This window comes from Coturnix japonica, chromosome 4, assembly GCF_001577835.2.
Source record: "Coturnix japonica isolate 7356 chromosome 4, Coturnix japonica 2.1, whole genome shotgun sequence".
Taxonomy (NCBI): Eukaryota; Metazoa; Chordata; class Aves; order Galliformes; family Phasianidae; genus Coturnix; species Coturnix japonica.
In genome coordinates, this window is record NC_029519.1 from 13,146,462 (window position 1) to 13,163,208 (window position 16,747).

General features: G+C 39.4%; 1 protein-coding gene across 3 annotated transcripts in view; it reads left to right on the plus strand.

Annotated features, from left to right (window-relative positions):
- The window catches only part of COL4A6 (collagen type IV alpha 6 chain), a 111,678-nt gene that overhangs the window by 25,756 nt on the left and 69,175 nt on the right, over nt 1-16,747 (plus strand). For 2 of the 3 annotated variants that reach the window (XM_015860479.2, XM_015860480.2), the window contains exon 3: nt 14,188-14,271. In XM_015860479.2, coding sequence (XP_015715965.1) covers nt 14,188-14,271 — 84 coding nt within the window. Of the gene's footprint in view, nt 1-8,125; nt 8,174-14,187; nt 14,272-16,747 lie in introns of those variants that run through there. The other variant, XM_015860481.1, reaches the window with a different exon arrangement.

The window sequence follows — 16,747 nt, forward strand, 5'->3', positions numbered from 1 at the left end:
AAAACTCAACAAATTTTATATCAAGTTCTGTGGTGAACTGGGCATCTGAAAGCTGATGTTGCATGTGCTTACTTAGATACCTTCTATGTATAAGGCAGTCCGAAGACACACACTGTGTATTTCTTCCCTCACAAACACTTGTAATAACTTGATAAAATTGAAATTCTAAAGAATATACATTACATGTCTTAATATAAATAAATAAATAAATCCTTTGTATTGTTCTAAATGGTGGAGTTTTGATAACGATGCCCCAGAGGACTGTCCTGCCGTACTTTTTAGCTCTTACTAAACATAGTTTCCCTTTGTCTCATTATTTCCATATCCAGTACAAACTAATCATGACATGTATTTTGTGTGATATATAATCCGAAAGCTAATAATCTGCTTAGTAGCCTAGATACGTGCTAAAAATAGGGTGTTTGTAAATAAAATCACGCCTTTATTCTGCCAGTTCTGTGTTTTGCCCTTTTTTGGTTTTCTTAGCAGTAATGTTCATGGCACACGTTGTCTCAGATTTAATCTGTGCTTGTTCCTCAGCAAACAAGTTCTCATCCTGTCAAAATACTGCATCAGGCCTTACCTCCTCTGATCTGTTTAATCTAGATAAATGTAAGAAAGGCATTCTGTCTTTTCCTGTTCCAGACAGGTAAGATTATCCTTAACGGAGACTGTGCATTCTGGCAGAAGTTTGCAATATCCGCAGCTGATGAATAGACATCCATTCTGTTTAGAAGCGTTGCTTGAAGTTAAATAGCTCCAATAATAAATTAAATACACAGGTACACAATGGAGCCAGTTATTTCTTTTGACATTTTCTAGTTGTTTGCCTCAGTTTATATTTTCTCCCTTCCCTTGCTTCTCCTTTACCCATGTCTTGAGGTAGAGGATTTAGCAGGACAGCTATGGGCTTCTCCAAGGTGTATCGTACAGCCTTGTTTGGTTTCTTGAGCTGCTGTTCAGCTGATATCTGGCATAGCTCTGTAGTAGTGTCCTCTTGTGGTATGAAGGAGAGAAATCTTCAGGCAAATCATTCTGCCCAGCAGGAAGGGCTTGGTTGGCTGTTCCTGCGAGGAATCATTTGTCTGTAGGACAACCTGTTTGCCTCTCGCAGGCCAAAGCCATCTTGAAATGAGAAGGACAACTCGGAAAGTCGACCTGTACTAACAGCTGTGATACTAAGCTCAATATTTTGTTGTGTGCACTGTGCAGTATATGCAAGTATGGTGAGTGAGGAGTTATTCTGTGGTAAGAAAATCAGTGGTTGATTTCATGTCTTAGACACACTGCAATCCCCAAAACCTCGTGTGGACTTGCAGTAGTCATTCTGTGCTCAAGTCCAGCCAGAGCAGGGTCCAGTAATCTTATCTGCTTGGTTGTGCCATTGCTGCTCTGCTGAGCAGGAAGGAGTGCTGGGAAACACTCGAATTTACAAGTTTCTCTGCAAATTCAGCTTGTTCCCTTTGGGTTTCAAAGGCACAGAGTGGGCCTGAGAAGGAGGCAATGGCTGACTGCAGGCAGCTCAGTAGTGCTTTGCTGGGGTACAAAGGAGGAAGCAGACTCAGGTCATCTCTGTTTCCTCTCTTTGGTTAGAATTCGAAAAGGATTTTGCTTCTGTTGTTTAAGTCTTGAATTCCCAGCCCTGTGTCCTCCAGTCTCTTGTTCTCTGCCTCTTTTGGAGCTATCTTTTCTTGCATTGCCTCATCTTTGTCATTTATGTCTGTATTTTGGTATATCATTTACTGATTTCCAATGGACAGACAATTGCTTTGTCCAGATGGACAAAACATCCTCCTTAGAGTGTTTTATCATTGGGAAATGCTGCTGGTGTAAAACATGAAGAAGCACAAGGAATCCTTTGGAGTAGGTGGAAACTAGGAAGTTCTCTTCCTAGAAAAACTGTCTGGTCTCTGGCTGCTTTCCTCTTTCCTGTCTGCTCAGCAGTCGAGGGCTCCAGCTTTCTAATCTCATATGCTGCTGAAGCAAAAGCTCCTGGGGCTTGCTTCAGGGTAACAGAAGTGTCCTACATTTTATTTTTCAGTGTTTAAGAACACACCTTCTATCTTGAAAAGTCTTCTGTTTTGCAGGAGGCTTTTAATTTTCTAATCTGTCTTCCGTATGGAATGGAAAAATGACAGAAATGCAGGATTTCTAATAGATAAAATTTTCACTCTTCCTGTCTCTTCTCATTTGTAACAGAGGTGGCTTGTTTGAAAAATGCTTCGCCCAATGACCACTGCTTTTGTAAAGGACTTTGAGATAAATGTGCTAATAGATAAGTTGTGTTTAAAACCATATGGTTATTGTCATCACTCTCATGGAAAGAAGTGTCTTTACTGTTAGCAGCTGTGGTAAGAAAAGGGAGTTACCGTAATAAAATCAAGTTTAATTACGTAAATGTGCTTGCATAGTAGTATAGTCAGTCTTACATACAATTGTTTTTTTTAAACATAATATACTTTTCCTAATTTTACCCCTTTTATGTACTCTTATTTCTAATGCCTTAACAGTACTGGAAAACTTTTAATTGCCAACTTTTTATCCTCTGTTCTGGCATAAATGAGAGATCTTTGGACTTCAAAGGGCATTTTGACTGCATTTGCTGCTTGGTTGGGCCTTTTATGTAACTTTTCTTTTGCAGAGTTGTAGGGCTGTAGTAAAACAACACGTCTGATTTTGCTTTCTAATTTGTTTGCCCGGGCAGTTTAATGTGCATGCAGGATTGTACACAATTTTAAGGTTGTATGAACCATTCATTATCTTTAATTTTGACATAAATGAACCAGTTGTTCACTAACATTTATGCTAGTGCAAAACTTCTGAAGATGACTCAGTTGGCCAGGTGTCAGATTTTGGGTAAAGGGTAAACGACTAGTCAAGGTGACAAAGTAGTGAACAGCCAAGAGTCAACAGCTATACGTTCCTATGAGAGACACTATTCTGACACGACAAATCCACTCCCTGAAAATAATATAAATAGTATAGATGGAGGAACGGCTCCAAAGATATTTGCTTAAATTATGCTTAGTACAGTGGCAAAGGTTAATTAACAGCAAGAACCCATTGTGCAGTGCCTAAAACAAACTGAGTGGTGTCATCCTTATCCCCCAAACGAGAGTAATTTCTCACTACTCTTTGAAGTACTTTTTGGGCGGAACAGTTAGTGCTTTCCTCGTTCTTTTATGACTTAACTAACCAAAAACACCCACTGTGATTGGTACTTTCTGGAACTGATGTAGTAAGTCTTTACTGGAAGACTTGATGGGCTTCATACAGTGAGATGCCTCACAATGGTTTTCGCTGTAGGCTTACTCTATTGCTTCAATCTGGTGACAAGACCTCAAGGGGATGTTAGGAGGTATCCAAACAAAAGCAAGCTCATGTTTGCAGGATCACAGAGCACAGGGTGATCTGTGTTTAAGTGACTCTCCCCATGGAATGAAGGAAGAAAGCAAACAGATGAGAATATACGGATAGATGTTGAAGAGTTAATGATGTTGGTACTCAAGCATATAGTCTTCTGACAGTTCTGGGAGATGACTATGTATGTGTTTATTTAGATAAACCATAACCGTACAGACTTACAGCTGTTTGGTCATTTTAATCCCTTTGTAACTTGTGATGCAGATCTACTATTTCAGAAATAGGATGAAAGGTTAAATGAGGGAAAAATGATTTGGCTGAGATTTTTTCAGTCCTTTCTCAAGAAGAAGAATGGCTGACCTTAATTTATACATCATCAGTGAACTGGAAAAGGTAGATAAACTTTTTGCCTTTGGGCCATAAAACTTTGCTAACTAAACTATTTCTGCCCATGGGAGTGGCTCTCACTTGGCTCCACCCTGTCTTTAGTCGATGTGTCATCCTATTTTAGAAGTTTAATCTGGAGTGAGTATATTAGTAATTATTGGACAGCAAGTGCCACCTCCATAACTATTAATTTGTGCTGCAGGAGGAGCTAATCTTTTATATACAAAGTGAAGATGCCCAACTAGTCTGCCTGTAATTTCGATCTCAGCTGCTCCGATTTCTTGCTGCAGGAACCCAATTCTCAATCACTCATTTTCAAAACTGTAGTTCTTCTGTAATTCAGATGGCGTATCAGAGTTTTTAGCCAGCATCTCTTGGGAATGTGATGAAGACTGTAAGTGCAAAGCATTGTGTGAAGCTATTTAGTGCAAGTATGCAAACTGCAGTCGATTAACAAGAGTACTTGCATTGCAAAAATATTGCATTGAAAAATATTAATTCTTATGAAATGAGAATTATTTATCAAAATAGTGTAGTTAAGTAGCCATACACATTTTTTGTATCATATATCATGTCATCAGAAAGTATATTGGAGGCTTTTTGTGTATCCATTCTAGAAATGATAATGACTATGGCTATTTCAGGATTATTTTTTGCAACTTCATTGTGGAAAAAATGAGCTGTCTCTGTATTGCCAGTATCTGCAGAAATGCGCATGCAGGATTATTCAGTGCTGAGGGCAACCTTTCCCTAATCCTGACGAGGAAGGAATCTGGAATATTCCAAGCAGCCTACTCTGTCCTTTGGGATAATCACACTCAATGTATGCCACGTTCCAGCTAAGACCTACATGGTATATCTATTAAAAATAGAAGTGTTAGATAAGAGTGAGTTCTGCCCACCTAATTCCCCACATTTGGGAGTAACATTGCTTCTATTATGCTGTTAAATGTATTTTCATCTGTCTAAGGTTTAAGGATTTACAATTCTTCTCTATTCCCTCTTCAGGAATAATCATTTTCTTCCCCTGTCATGTTCAGAGTTATTCTCAGCAGGGAGGGGATATCAGTTGTGCTGTTCTAGTTGAGGCTGAGGCAAATTTAGGGGGATCTCATCTTTTGTGTAAAGTGTGTGTGTGTATATAGATATATATATATATTCTTTTTTATAGGCTTGCTCTATGCTTAGGTATTGTAAGAGCTGTTTCTTAAGACCTTTAATGAACAGAAACTCAAAAAAGCACATACCTGTGTTGGTTTCTGGATAGCAAGGCATTGAACCATGTTAGTTAGTCTCATTGAGGTCTTCAATATTAAGCATGGATCTCAGTGCAATATGGAATGGAGTATTGTAATTTTTCTTCACTAGATCACTAAAAAAGTTTGAAAGTGAATAGCCACGAGGAGCCTTGCTTTTGGAAAGGTCCCTAATCTGAGTTGTCAGAGTGCAGAAGAGGTTCAAAAGCCACTTGTCAAGAGACTTCCCTCCTATTCACAGCTATGTATTTCCTCAGGCTCTTCCCATTCTTTGTGGTCTCGCAAGGAGATGGATCAAGGATCCTTCTACCAGCTGCCTCCCACACATAAGGATGTATTGACCCCTAGTGTAGTTCCATTGCGGTAAGCAGCTACACCAGAGACTTTTTTTCTCTGATCCAAATCCAAAAGATGGACAGAGAGATTAGTAGTTAGCTTTGGAGTAGAAGGTCAGATGCAGTTTCCTCCCTTGCCTTTCAATCATCGACTTTTAGCCAAGGGCATCACTGGAAGCACAATTAGTTTCTACCAATGTTCTCATTTAAAAATGTCTTCGTTTGTCAGTTCTGGAACTTGCATTTAAGAAAAAACAAACCCACATTTTGTAGCTGATGGCTTTGGGGAGTTATGCATTTTAAAATAAAATGCAAATAATAAATTGCTGTAATATTTTCAATGTTGGTGGTCTGTGTTGACTATAAAACTGGAGTATGAGTTACAATAGACATGTTCCAACTTTGTGGCATACGTTTTGCTTTTAAGTACTATGTGCCCTTGATATTTTCGTGAAAATTTTCCTTCTCTACTATTTTAGTTGTTAGAATTATTTACAAGATAAAGGAGTTGAGTCACTTTCAGGACTGATGCTTTTCTGCCAACCAGCTGCATCTGGAATGAATACAGAAGCGTGGACATGTAGTGTGGTTCTGCAAGAGGAGTTGTTACATTCACCTCTGATACATAAGTCTGCGGACAAACATTTTAGCTGAAATGGATGAAGTTACTCATTATTTTCCTTATTCCTGTTGTGGTTGAAGAAAAAATTTTTGTATTTTAAAACCTTCTTTGGGAAAAAAGGTCTTCAGTTATTGACTTCTCATGCAACAGAATTGTGCATAGAAGTCTATGAGCTTATGATTTGTTGTGCTTCACAATTGTTGAACTTTGTTCTGCTATTTTAGCAAAAGGTAAGAAGAAATGAGACAGTTTCAACTGTCAACCACAGTTATGTGGTTATGTGTGAGTTCTATGTGTATAGTAGCACTATACTGAAAGACTGGTAAACTTTATAAACAAAACTAGAAAGTCAATTTTTATCTGATTTGCTAATTTTGTTTATAAAGGCTTGTACTGGTTCATGGTGGTTTGTATCATATACACACATCACATAATGTCTGCCTCCTTCCACTAGGTCATCTATACTTCTTTTAACATCCAGCTGTATGGGTTTTAGTATCCCGAATATCAATCCATTCAGCAGCTTCAGTACAATAAGCGCTTGGCAGTGTGTATTGGATTTAGCCAGGGGTTGTGGGTGGAGTGTTACACTGGGCTAATAAGGCTGCTGGGCAGGTACAAACTTGGTAAATACCTGTGCTAAATCATATAAATAAGAGTTATTTCTGATTCTTGAATCATTACTTCAGGCTGTGAAACTTACAGCTCTGTGTAGTTAAAGAACTAGGGCAGTGTTCCTTTTCTTCTTCACTTGGCGTATGCCCAGCTTTAATAGAAAGTAATGCTAGGGAAGCAGACTTATTATTTATAATTACATTATAATTATAATATATAATTTATTAGGTTATGTGCTGCATCAATATATGAACGTGCTTTAAAAATTCACTTAAATATAAATTCACCATTATGTCTATACGAATTGCTGTATTTTAGGATTCATAAACAATATCAATAGGACTGTGCCTTTCTGGTTTTGTAAAGTGACACTGAATTATCCGCAAGCATATTTTCCTACAGTGGGATGCAATAATCCTACTGTTCCTTGTTATTGCTGCCACATTTGCTTGATAATGAATTCATGGATGTCCTTCTGCTGCTTATGCACAGTTAATGCAGAGCCCTCTGGGTCCATGGGATGGAAGCCCCTTTCCCTATGCTCCTTCTGAGGCACAGGCACCTGTAAATGAGTACTTTGCCATGAGTGCAGCTCCATACAGTGTGAGCACTGCCTGCAGGAGTTGTGTTCTTTGTGCCTGGCTGCGTTCCATCTGGTAAGAAATAACTTGTAAGTTTCAACAAGCAAGAGAACCCAAAATAATGAAATTTCCTGGACAAATGTGCATTGTTATGGATTAAAGGTTGTAACCGATCTACTCGGACCCGGCTATGGAGCTCTTCTTGCTTTCGTTGCTCTGGTGCTGCTGGAGTAGCTGTGGGTCACTGTGGGTACCTGTCAGCCGTGCCTTGCGGCCCACTCAGACCAGGTCAAGACGTGAGTTGGAATGTTGTTTCCCCAGCCTCCAGCCAACAGATGAGAAATACATTTCCTCAAACAACAGGGGTCAGACAACCCTCTTACTGTCCAGAAGAAATTGGCTCATTTTTGCTGTTTGTACCTTGAACATCTCATTTTCAGTGTGCCAGCACCCCTGTCTCACTGGCAGAGAATCACAGAATCACAGAATTGTAGGGGTTGGAAGAGACCTCTAGAGATCATTGAGTCCAACCCCCCTGCCAAAGCAGGCTCCCTACACCATGTCACACAGGTAGGCATCCAGGCGGGTCTTAAATATCTCCAGAATGAAAGTGGGAAGTTGAATACAGGATGGAATTTGATTCAGTCAGAGTTTGTTGCTAGTTTCTCTAGGCCAGGATTTCCTTCCAGTTTTGTAGCCTCGTGTGTCATTAGAATTGGAGGAGGGCTGGTTTCCATTGGTAACTATTGGTTGGTCTCAGCTGCCAGTCGTTTGCCAGCTCTATGAAATGAATGAAAATGTTTGAGGAAATTGGTTTACTGAAGAAGTCAGTGAACCTTAAAATGAATTAGTATCTTAGCTACAAATTCACATTTAATAGCTTCCTTTGAAAGGCCTTTTGTGCAGTAAGAGATAAGCTTGTGGTTGCGTGTTGTGTCCTTGCTCATGTAGGCTGTAAATAAACTGTCTGGCTTTAACTACATGCTCATTGAGCAGCAGGGTGTTGAGGAAGAGGTATGTACTGCTTTATGTAGCCTATCAACTGAACTGAAAACTGCCGGGAGACAGAGCAGTACAGAGCCAGACATGTATGCTGTGCTGAAGGAGCAGTAAGTGATGTTCCTACTGCTGGTGTGTTGGGGGCTGCAGGAAGAGGAGCGGTGCTCAGAACGAGTCTGGCTTTACATGTGGTTTGTGTGTTACTGTTTAAACTGTACAGATTCTTGCTTGTTGTGTGTTTTTTACATTTTGTTTCTTATTAGTCCTTGGAAAATGCTTTTTCCAGGCTTGTTGCAGTTTTCCACTAGTCGTTAAGGTACTCAGTTATAGGAGAAACATGTAGGTTTAGAAAGTGGAGATCTGGAAAACTATTTCTACCAATGCTCATGTTCTGAGGTCACCTTTTTTCATTGAGTAGGATGTTTTGCTTTCTGGATCATGCTGTTGCTAGTAGCAAGGACTGGAGGGAACGTGATGCTTTGACATGAAATGCTTTTGCAACAGAGCAAAAGTGGTGGTCAGTGAGTGTTGCCTCACACTGTGGCTCCATTAACTCGGGTTACCTGCTCATAGGAGATGACTCTTGCCATTGTAACTGGAAGGGTGTCTGCTTAAAGATGTTATTTTCCTACTTATGTTTAGGGAGGCTTATAAATACTTGCTTTTGTGCCACTAATCTCCTTTCCTCTGTTTAGTGTAATATATGTGACCCAGCATTCAGTCCGTGATGGTCACCTGTAGTGCTGTTTACATATTCTTACCTCAAAGGTCTTTCTGTTGACATATGCTCTCAGTTACTGACAGTCAGAGGTGTAAAATGCTCATAGGCAAGAGAGTGGAATGCAGAACGTTGTTTAGATAAAATTTATTTGCTTCTGACATTTACCTTTCTGATGAATGTGTAAATGTCACTTGTAACGCATCCACGTTTTCATTCTGCTCGACTAAGTAAATCATGCGCTATAGCAGGAAGGATCTCAAACCACACACTTATAATAAGAGTGATTTTCAAGCTTTGTGCCTGTGCAGAGTTCATACTTCTTGAAACTAAGTGACAAAAAAGGTGCACTATATCCCAGCTAAAATCCTGCTCACACATGCAGGGTCACTATCTGTGATCACTTTTTTTGTATGCATTGTATGTGTGCAGCTGCAAGGAAAAGACCTAGAAGATCATCTAGTCCAACCATTCCCAATACTTCCCAGCTAAATCATATTCATCAACGCAACATCCAAACGTCTCTTGAACACTCCCATGGTCGGTGACTCCTCCACCTCCCTGGGCAGTGCATTCCAATGCCTGACTACCTTTTTCGAGAAGTAATACTTCCTAATCTTCAGCCCGAATCTCCCCCGGCACAGCTTAAAACCATCCCCTCTAGTTCTATCACCGATTACACGAGAGAAGAGGCCAACCCCCAGCTCACTACAAACTCCCTTCAGGAAGTTATAGAGAGCAATAAGGTCTCCCCTGAGCCTCCTCTTCTCCAGGCTAAAAAGATGACTTCTCGGGATGTGTCAGATGTGGTCATTTGCTCAGAGGTTTGTATCCATCTGCTGTTTGGTAGTTACTCAAGATTTGCTCTTAATTTGCTGCTTCCCATTGATTACTTACCCACCAGCTTGACAAAAAGCCTCTGATGATTTAATGATTAGTTCTTAGGATCTTCATACTTTTTAGAAAAGCCACCAACTTGACAGACAGTATGAGTCAAGTTTTGGGGTATCTAAGAAAAAAGAGTTCAAACACTTGATATTCTTTGTGGGGTAAAGAAACGTGTGTATTTTAAGTTTATGCAAATTTTGCTGATGTTTTTGCATCTCTTCTCTACTTCACTCCCAAACAAATCCCAGCAAATGCTCTCGTACAGTTTAACTGGGAAGCCTGTTGGTTTATTTCTGCTCTGACACCTTCTGTGTTGGGATGAATTACTGAATCAGTTTGCTGTGTGACATTCTGCTGTCTTTGCTGGGTCATGCTGCCACTTCTGAGTGCAGATGTTGCTGTGCTTCCTGGCTTATCAGGTTTTTTAGTTTTGAAGGATTTATCTCAAGTTAGTGTGGCACCTTCTTTTTAATACGTGCGTAACGAAGTAGAATCTGTCTGCTGATTTCTGAGAGGAAATAAACACGTGGGTAAATGTTTTCAGAATTGGGTTAAAGTTCTGTAGAAATCTTAAAAGCTTTGAGAGTTAAAAAGGGTAATGTTACTTAGCTCGTGAAGTAAACAGAGATATTATGTTTCACTTGTTTTTTTACTGTGACATTTTACCAGGGTGTCTGGTACTGTAAATATAATTTCCTTATTAGTCATCAGCAAATAATAGGTCCTGAATTATATGAAAAAAAATTTTTTTTGCAGGTTTCAGAAGTTTCCTTATGTTCCATTTCCAGAGACATGAGGTGGTCAGGATTTTGTTCTGGGCTAGAGTGGTTCTTAACTGGAGTTTGGAAGTTGCCAGAGATAAGGCTTACAGGAAAAGAAGTTTCTTCTTTGGCATAACTCCTTATGCCAGTCTGAGATTCTTCTGTTTTGTTTTATCTTCAACTTTTTTCATCATTTTCTCTATATGATCATGGACACGCTCTTCTTTCAGCATACTTTACATCCTTCAGTTTGATGTTATTCCTCAAAATCTTACTCAGGTCCTGTGTTAGGGGTTTGCTCCTGCGGTTACAATTTGCTTTGGGTTTGCAGACCTTCAGTATCATTTGCTTCTATTGTGAGGTCCTGTGTGTTGCTGTAGAAGAGCTGGAATGAGCATGGGTCTGGGACACCTCTTATGGAATCACAGCTGTTAGCTTTCTTTACTGTCTTTGGCTTTGCTCCAGGACTTGCTGAAGTCAATGGAAAGATTAAAATGACACTCCATCTGTATGAATCAGCCATGCACAAATGCTTGAGGGTGGCACACCAGAAATGAGAGTTGGTACATGTGATCTTCCTCTATCATTTCTGAATACCCTTAAACTACACAAAAGCCACTCCTCACCAATATCAGCATTTTTTAACTAAAATGTTTTTTTCCTATGCTGAGTATTAGTAATACTTACATAAGACTGAAATAACTCAATATATGTGTTACTACACTTACATTATAGCAATTCTATCTATTTATGAGGGTTTTCTTGAATTCCATATTGTTTCTGAGGAACTATGTTTGTCAACCTGAAATATGTTTCGGGGCAGTCAGAGCTCTCCTACATGCATGCAAAACATGTACGAAAAGCCTGTGCTTATATATTCAGATTCCTATCTGTACATGTTCAACCAACTAATGCAGTTGTACATTTGAATGGAAAACATATATTAAACCTCTTCAGAAGAGAGCACTGTACTCTAGAATATTATGAGTAGCCTTTAAGTTTGTATACATCAATATTATGTACATGTCTGTTTGCTATTTAAGTAGTACTGGAGTGTCTGGTGTCAGCTTCTTCCCCTAAATAAAACACTCAGGGCATGTAACACCTGGTTTAGAGCCAGCTGGCTTTGGTTTACTTCCTTCCCAAATTCTTTCATTCATAAATAAGCAAAATGACGACTCGAGCTATGAAAAGGAACATAGAAACTCAGTGTATGCACAATTTTACTCAAAATATGGACCTATCTTATTTTACTTAACCTCAGTGAGTCTTTGATCCAGATCCCACTGCAATCAATGGGAAGATTTATTTTGACTTTAGTGGGAATTTAACTTGGCCCATATGTTAAACCACAGGACCGTGGAGAGCAGTGCAGGCAGTGGGCAATGGGAAGAATACACAGGTTCTGTCCAATGCTTTGCCACTGGGAGGGGCCTGCTTGCCACTAGATACTTCTGGCAAGGTTTCCTCTGGTGCCTCATGAGAGAGGCTGCTGTGAGACAGCAACCTGGGAGGGATCCAGCACTGGCATGCGGTGTTTCTCTTTTCTACTCCTCTCCTGGGGGAAAGCAGAATTAGCAGAACCATAGAAACAAGGTTCATAAAAATGACTGTTGGAATGAAGAATAATGTGTGTGGGGGGAAGGGGAGAATGAATGGAGGCTAAAATCTTGGAAGAATTTAATGCTGAGTTGAATAAGCATCTGGGAAGACATAATCTAATTCTCCAGTGGCGTAAAGCTATCTGCTAACACTGTAAATGTAAGGTTAAGCCTCAGAAATAGAGGTATACATTGGCTTTGCCAGTGTACATTGCAGGCTCAATTTGGTGCTGATCATCCTGTGCAGACAGCTTGGAGATGCTCTCACTGACTGTTATACATCCCACAGATGCAGTTTTTCTCCTCCTTTTTTTTTTTTTTTTTTTTAATTACCTCTGCTGCATTAAGTTTACTTTTATTTCCATCTTTGAAGGGTAAGAACTGTCTGTTATATTCCCTGTCACGGTGATTCTTGCAGTTTTATCACTCTGCTTAGTGCAAGGATTGCTTCTGGTGCTGCCACAGTGTTACTGAGTGACTAGTATTAAGGTTCCATGCGTAGTGGGGTTTTTAATTGAACAGAACTGTGAATAAGTATGAAAATACTGTTTGTTTTTCATCGTTTGATGCCTTTTGGAACAGCTTGGAGGTAGCTATGACTATTTTGCAGCAAAACACAGCTTTTTCTTCAGGCTAGGGGCATGTGGGATTGAAGGGTTTTTGAGGATATCTGTTCACTAAGAATTGGGGATGTTGAATTAATACCAAAATGATGGGTACATCGGGATGTAAATTGATGTATTTTTATTTACCTGCATACAAGCAGAAAAAGCAGTGCTGGACTAGTTCCTTTCTTTGAGAAAGCTGACGTAAAGGAGTTCAAAGCTGCATGAGAAACTTGCTTGACTTGCCTTTCATTTTTTACATTCCTCGCTTGACAGATGTCAGCAGATTTTAAAGGCTGGAAAAGTATTTTCTGTGAATGCTTTTAGGAAGGAAGTGTTCAATTCCAGTCTAAACTTGTTTAAGCACTTAAGTTGGTCACCTTGAGATGATCTTAAATTTCTGTTTCATTCAGACTTTGGAAGCCCAGGAACAGTTGTGCAGGTGTTTGGGCTGATGCGTAGCATTGCTCATGGCAGTAGGGCCTTCAGCCTCCTGGTGCCATAGGCCCTCTGTGGTGTAAGCAGAGGTTTTGCTTCCTTTTGTCCTTTCCTATTCAGTGTGGTCTTTCCAAAACCACCTTTGTGTGAGATTATCTCTACAGCAAAACACAATTCAGCATCAAGGGCAGAAAGTGTGCCTGAGCGTGTTGATGTGGAGGGCTTGAAAGAGCAGAGCCCCATCATTACACTTGTAGGAAGAGCAAGTGGTGAATGAGGACATTGTTTCCTTCTGCTGACTTCTTTTCATAGGGAATGAAATCCTAAGTCCTTCCCTAAGTGTGTACATCTACTTTCAGTTGCCCTTAATGTGACGGGTGGCATTGCGAGGGCTGTAAGCTTTGCTGTGGGAAGGGGAGATGTGGTTTGTTTAAAACTGAGCAGTTTTGTCAACACATTATGTTGACAGAGGTGGAGATCTGCTTTTGGGGGTAGAGATTTTTAATATCTGTTCTAACGTTGATGTTTCCTCCTGCCTGCCTCGTGTATCTCCTTATGGGTCCATATGTCACCTTCTCCCATCCACTTGTTTCTCTGTGTCTGTGGCTCAGGCCCTGCAGGTTCTTGCTGATACAAATGCGTGACAGCAATGCCTTGGTATTTCTAGTGAAGAACAGATATTTGGTTGTACAGAATGACCGAGTTCTATTTATGTCTAGTTAGTGCATTGTGAATCTCAAAGCATCACGTAACTTTGTGGATTTTGGTAGCCCTAGAAAACACACATCACTTACTCATGTAAATTTACTTGTCCTCAAAGTGTTTATACTTTTTTTTCCAAATATTTGGTGATTCTGAAAATTACAGAGAAGTAAAATTTCAAATATATTTTGCTATTTATTTCCCAGCAAATTCACACCACAGATGTAAGATAGCTGAAACATTTTGAGATTTGAACATATTAAGATTATCTTCAGCAGACAAATAGTTATAGAAGTCATTTGTTTTCTTTTTTTAGGGTGGAAAGAAGTTTTACAGTGGGCCATGTGGAGGACGCGACTGCAGTGTTGGATGCAAATGCTTCCCAGAGAAGGGTGCGAGGGTAAGTTTTTGTACATTAATACAACTACTTATTATGTCTCTTATCAATTAAAGGAAAATGAAAACCAAGTTAGTGTAATTCTGAATCTAATGACCTCATGGAACAACAGAAGTGAAGACAACCAGCTGCATTTGTAATGTCCCTGATCAGGATTTCAAAAGCTCTTCTAAGGGCTTTCAAGTCGTTAGCTTTGCAACAAGTCTTTAATGGAATCTTATTTATTTATGCAGTCAGAGGCCTGATTCAAAAAAAGTCAGATGGTCTTTAAGTAGATTACAACAATTAAAAAGAAAAATCTTATTATTGAAGGCTTCCAGTACAGATTTTTATCCTTACTGTAATAGCTTCTATTAGTCTGTGGAAGTATTTTTGTCTTTGATACTTGCTTGTGAAGAAATGATAACTCTGAAGGAATCTAAATGTTTCCCTATTAAAAAAAATAAATAGGGAAATAGCTTTTGTTACCTAGAGCAATTCTCTCTGAGTTCTGCATTTGAAGAAACCAAATGTTTAAGCAGTGTTTCTCTAAAACAGCTTAATTTCATTTGATTGTGTGGAAGGATTTTAAACTTTATCTTAACATAGCAGGCTACTTCCCATTTTAGGACAGTGCAGAGCTGCCAACTTCATTTTGCAGTTATGATTTTAATGTGTTTTTTTCCACGTGTCTTTCAGTGATGTGTGGGGTAAATTCAAGGCATTGCTTTCTAGGACTGAACTTAAGAAAATGTTACTACTTAGAAATGATCTTAAGCATGTGCTTAAATGTTTCCCTAGCTGCAGACAGACTTGAGTATGAATTTTTAATTGATAACTGATGATGTGTTTGCTCTGGAAGAATAAAAATTCTTTGAAATCATCATGTGGTAGGGTGGAAACATGTCTAAACAGATAAGCAGAAGAACTTTGCAAGGAAATTCTCAACCTAAAATATGAGCTAATGCCAATTACTCAACGCTGTGATTAGATGTGGTAAGGCACAGGCCTGGTTTGGTTCTGGAACAGAATATCCTCTAAATGCTTTGACCTTTGGATAGCAATGAGCATCATTCTTCTGTCTCTTTATATTCCTGGGGTTCAACTTGATTGTTTGAACTGGCCACAACAGTGTTGACCTTGCAGTTTGAGCTCTTGGTATCTCTTTTGTTAAGATGTCACAAAGATTTTAGTCTGTTTTCATTGCTGACCTGAGAACTCACTTGGCTTTTAGCTTGTTCCTTACGTGACCTGTATCAGTAGATGCTTTCAGGCTTTTAGACATACATTTTATCCTACTGAGACCTGTCTGTGGAGTAAACTGACAGCTAGAAGGGGTAATCAGTCCCTATTACAACACTGCCTCTATCAAGCCTTACTGAGCCCTGCTGACACCTTCTTGGACATCTGCAGACAACTACTGGAGTCCTGCCATGTTGGAGGACAGGGAGGTAACTGATGGAACTGGGAAAGGAGACAGTGTGATTATCTATCCTACAGCACTGTTTGTTTCTTGGAGGAGATCATGCAGCCTGAGGCTAATTCCCTGGCTTTCTGCCTAGCTTCTTATGCATTGCTGCAAGACCTTTGAGTTTAGAAAAGGCAAATACAAGGCAGGACTCTGCATATGCCCTGAATCCTTTTCATGTATTTATTAAATTAAAAAAAAATAATAATAAAAAATCAGCTGTCAGTTTGCACAACTAATCTGACAAGAATAAAGCTAAGCTTCTTTTTAAAAGAAGGAAATTACTGAAAAGCCCAAGAAAAAATGGTAATAAGCTGATGACTCAATGAAAATAGTATAGACAGTGTCCTTAAATGTCCTTTGTATGTGCTGCTGATCGGATCAAGCTGATGGACTGTGATAAACTTACTTCTGATCAGACACTTTAAAGAAAGGTAGAGGGGGACAGGAAAACTTGTAGAAGTGTCTGAGTCTACTGCCTGTTTACTTAGACACTTCTAGAAATGGAATGCAGGTATGTAATACCCCATATCTCTACGTTCATGTTTTTGTTATAGACTGTCAATGCAATACAAAATACTTTTCTTTTTTGTGACTTTTTCATTTTTAAGTTGGAACTTGAAAGAAGAACGATTTCTATAACATGAATCCCAATCCATTTCACAGAAATGATGCTGTTTAGAAGGGTAGGGTGATGTAGTGTTTGTCAGACACCCTCTTGGGGAATTCTGCCAGCAGAGTGATAATGTACATCTTCTGTTAGTTGTCCCTATAGCTTGCTCTCAGGAAAGCCCTAATGCTAGATGATGCTAGTTTTAGGCTGCTTAATGAAGTTCAATCAAGTCCACCTTCTCTAGAAGTTCTTACCAAGGTCTAATGAAACAACTGGGCTTAAATAGATTTCTGAGAACCTAGGACATGTTCATTCCAGTTTCTCTAAACTGCATTGTTAGAATTTGTGCTGACTTTTAATGTGAAATCTAACAATGCCGTTTAAAATAAAAAGCACGCGTGAGAAGCCCTCATTACAGG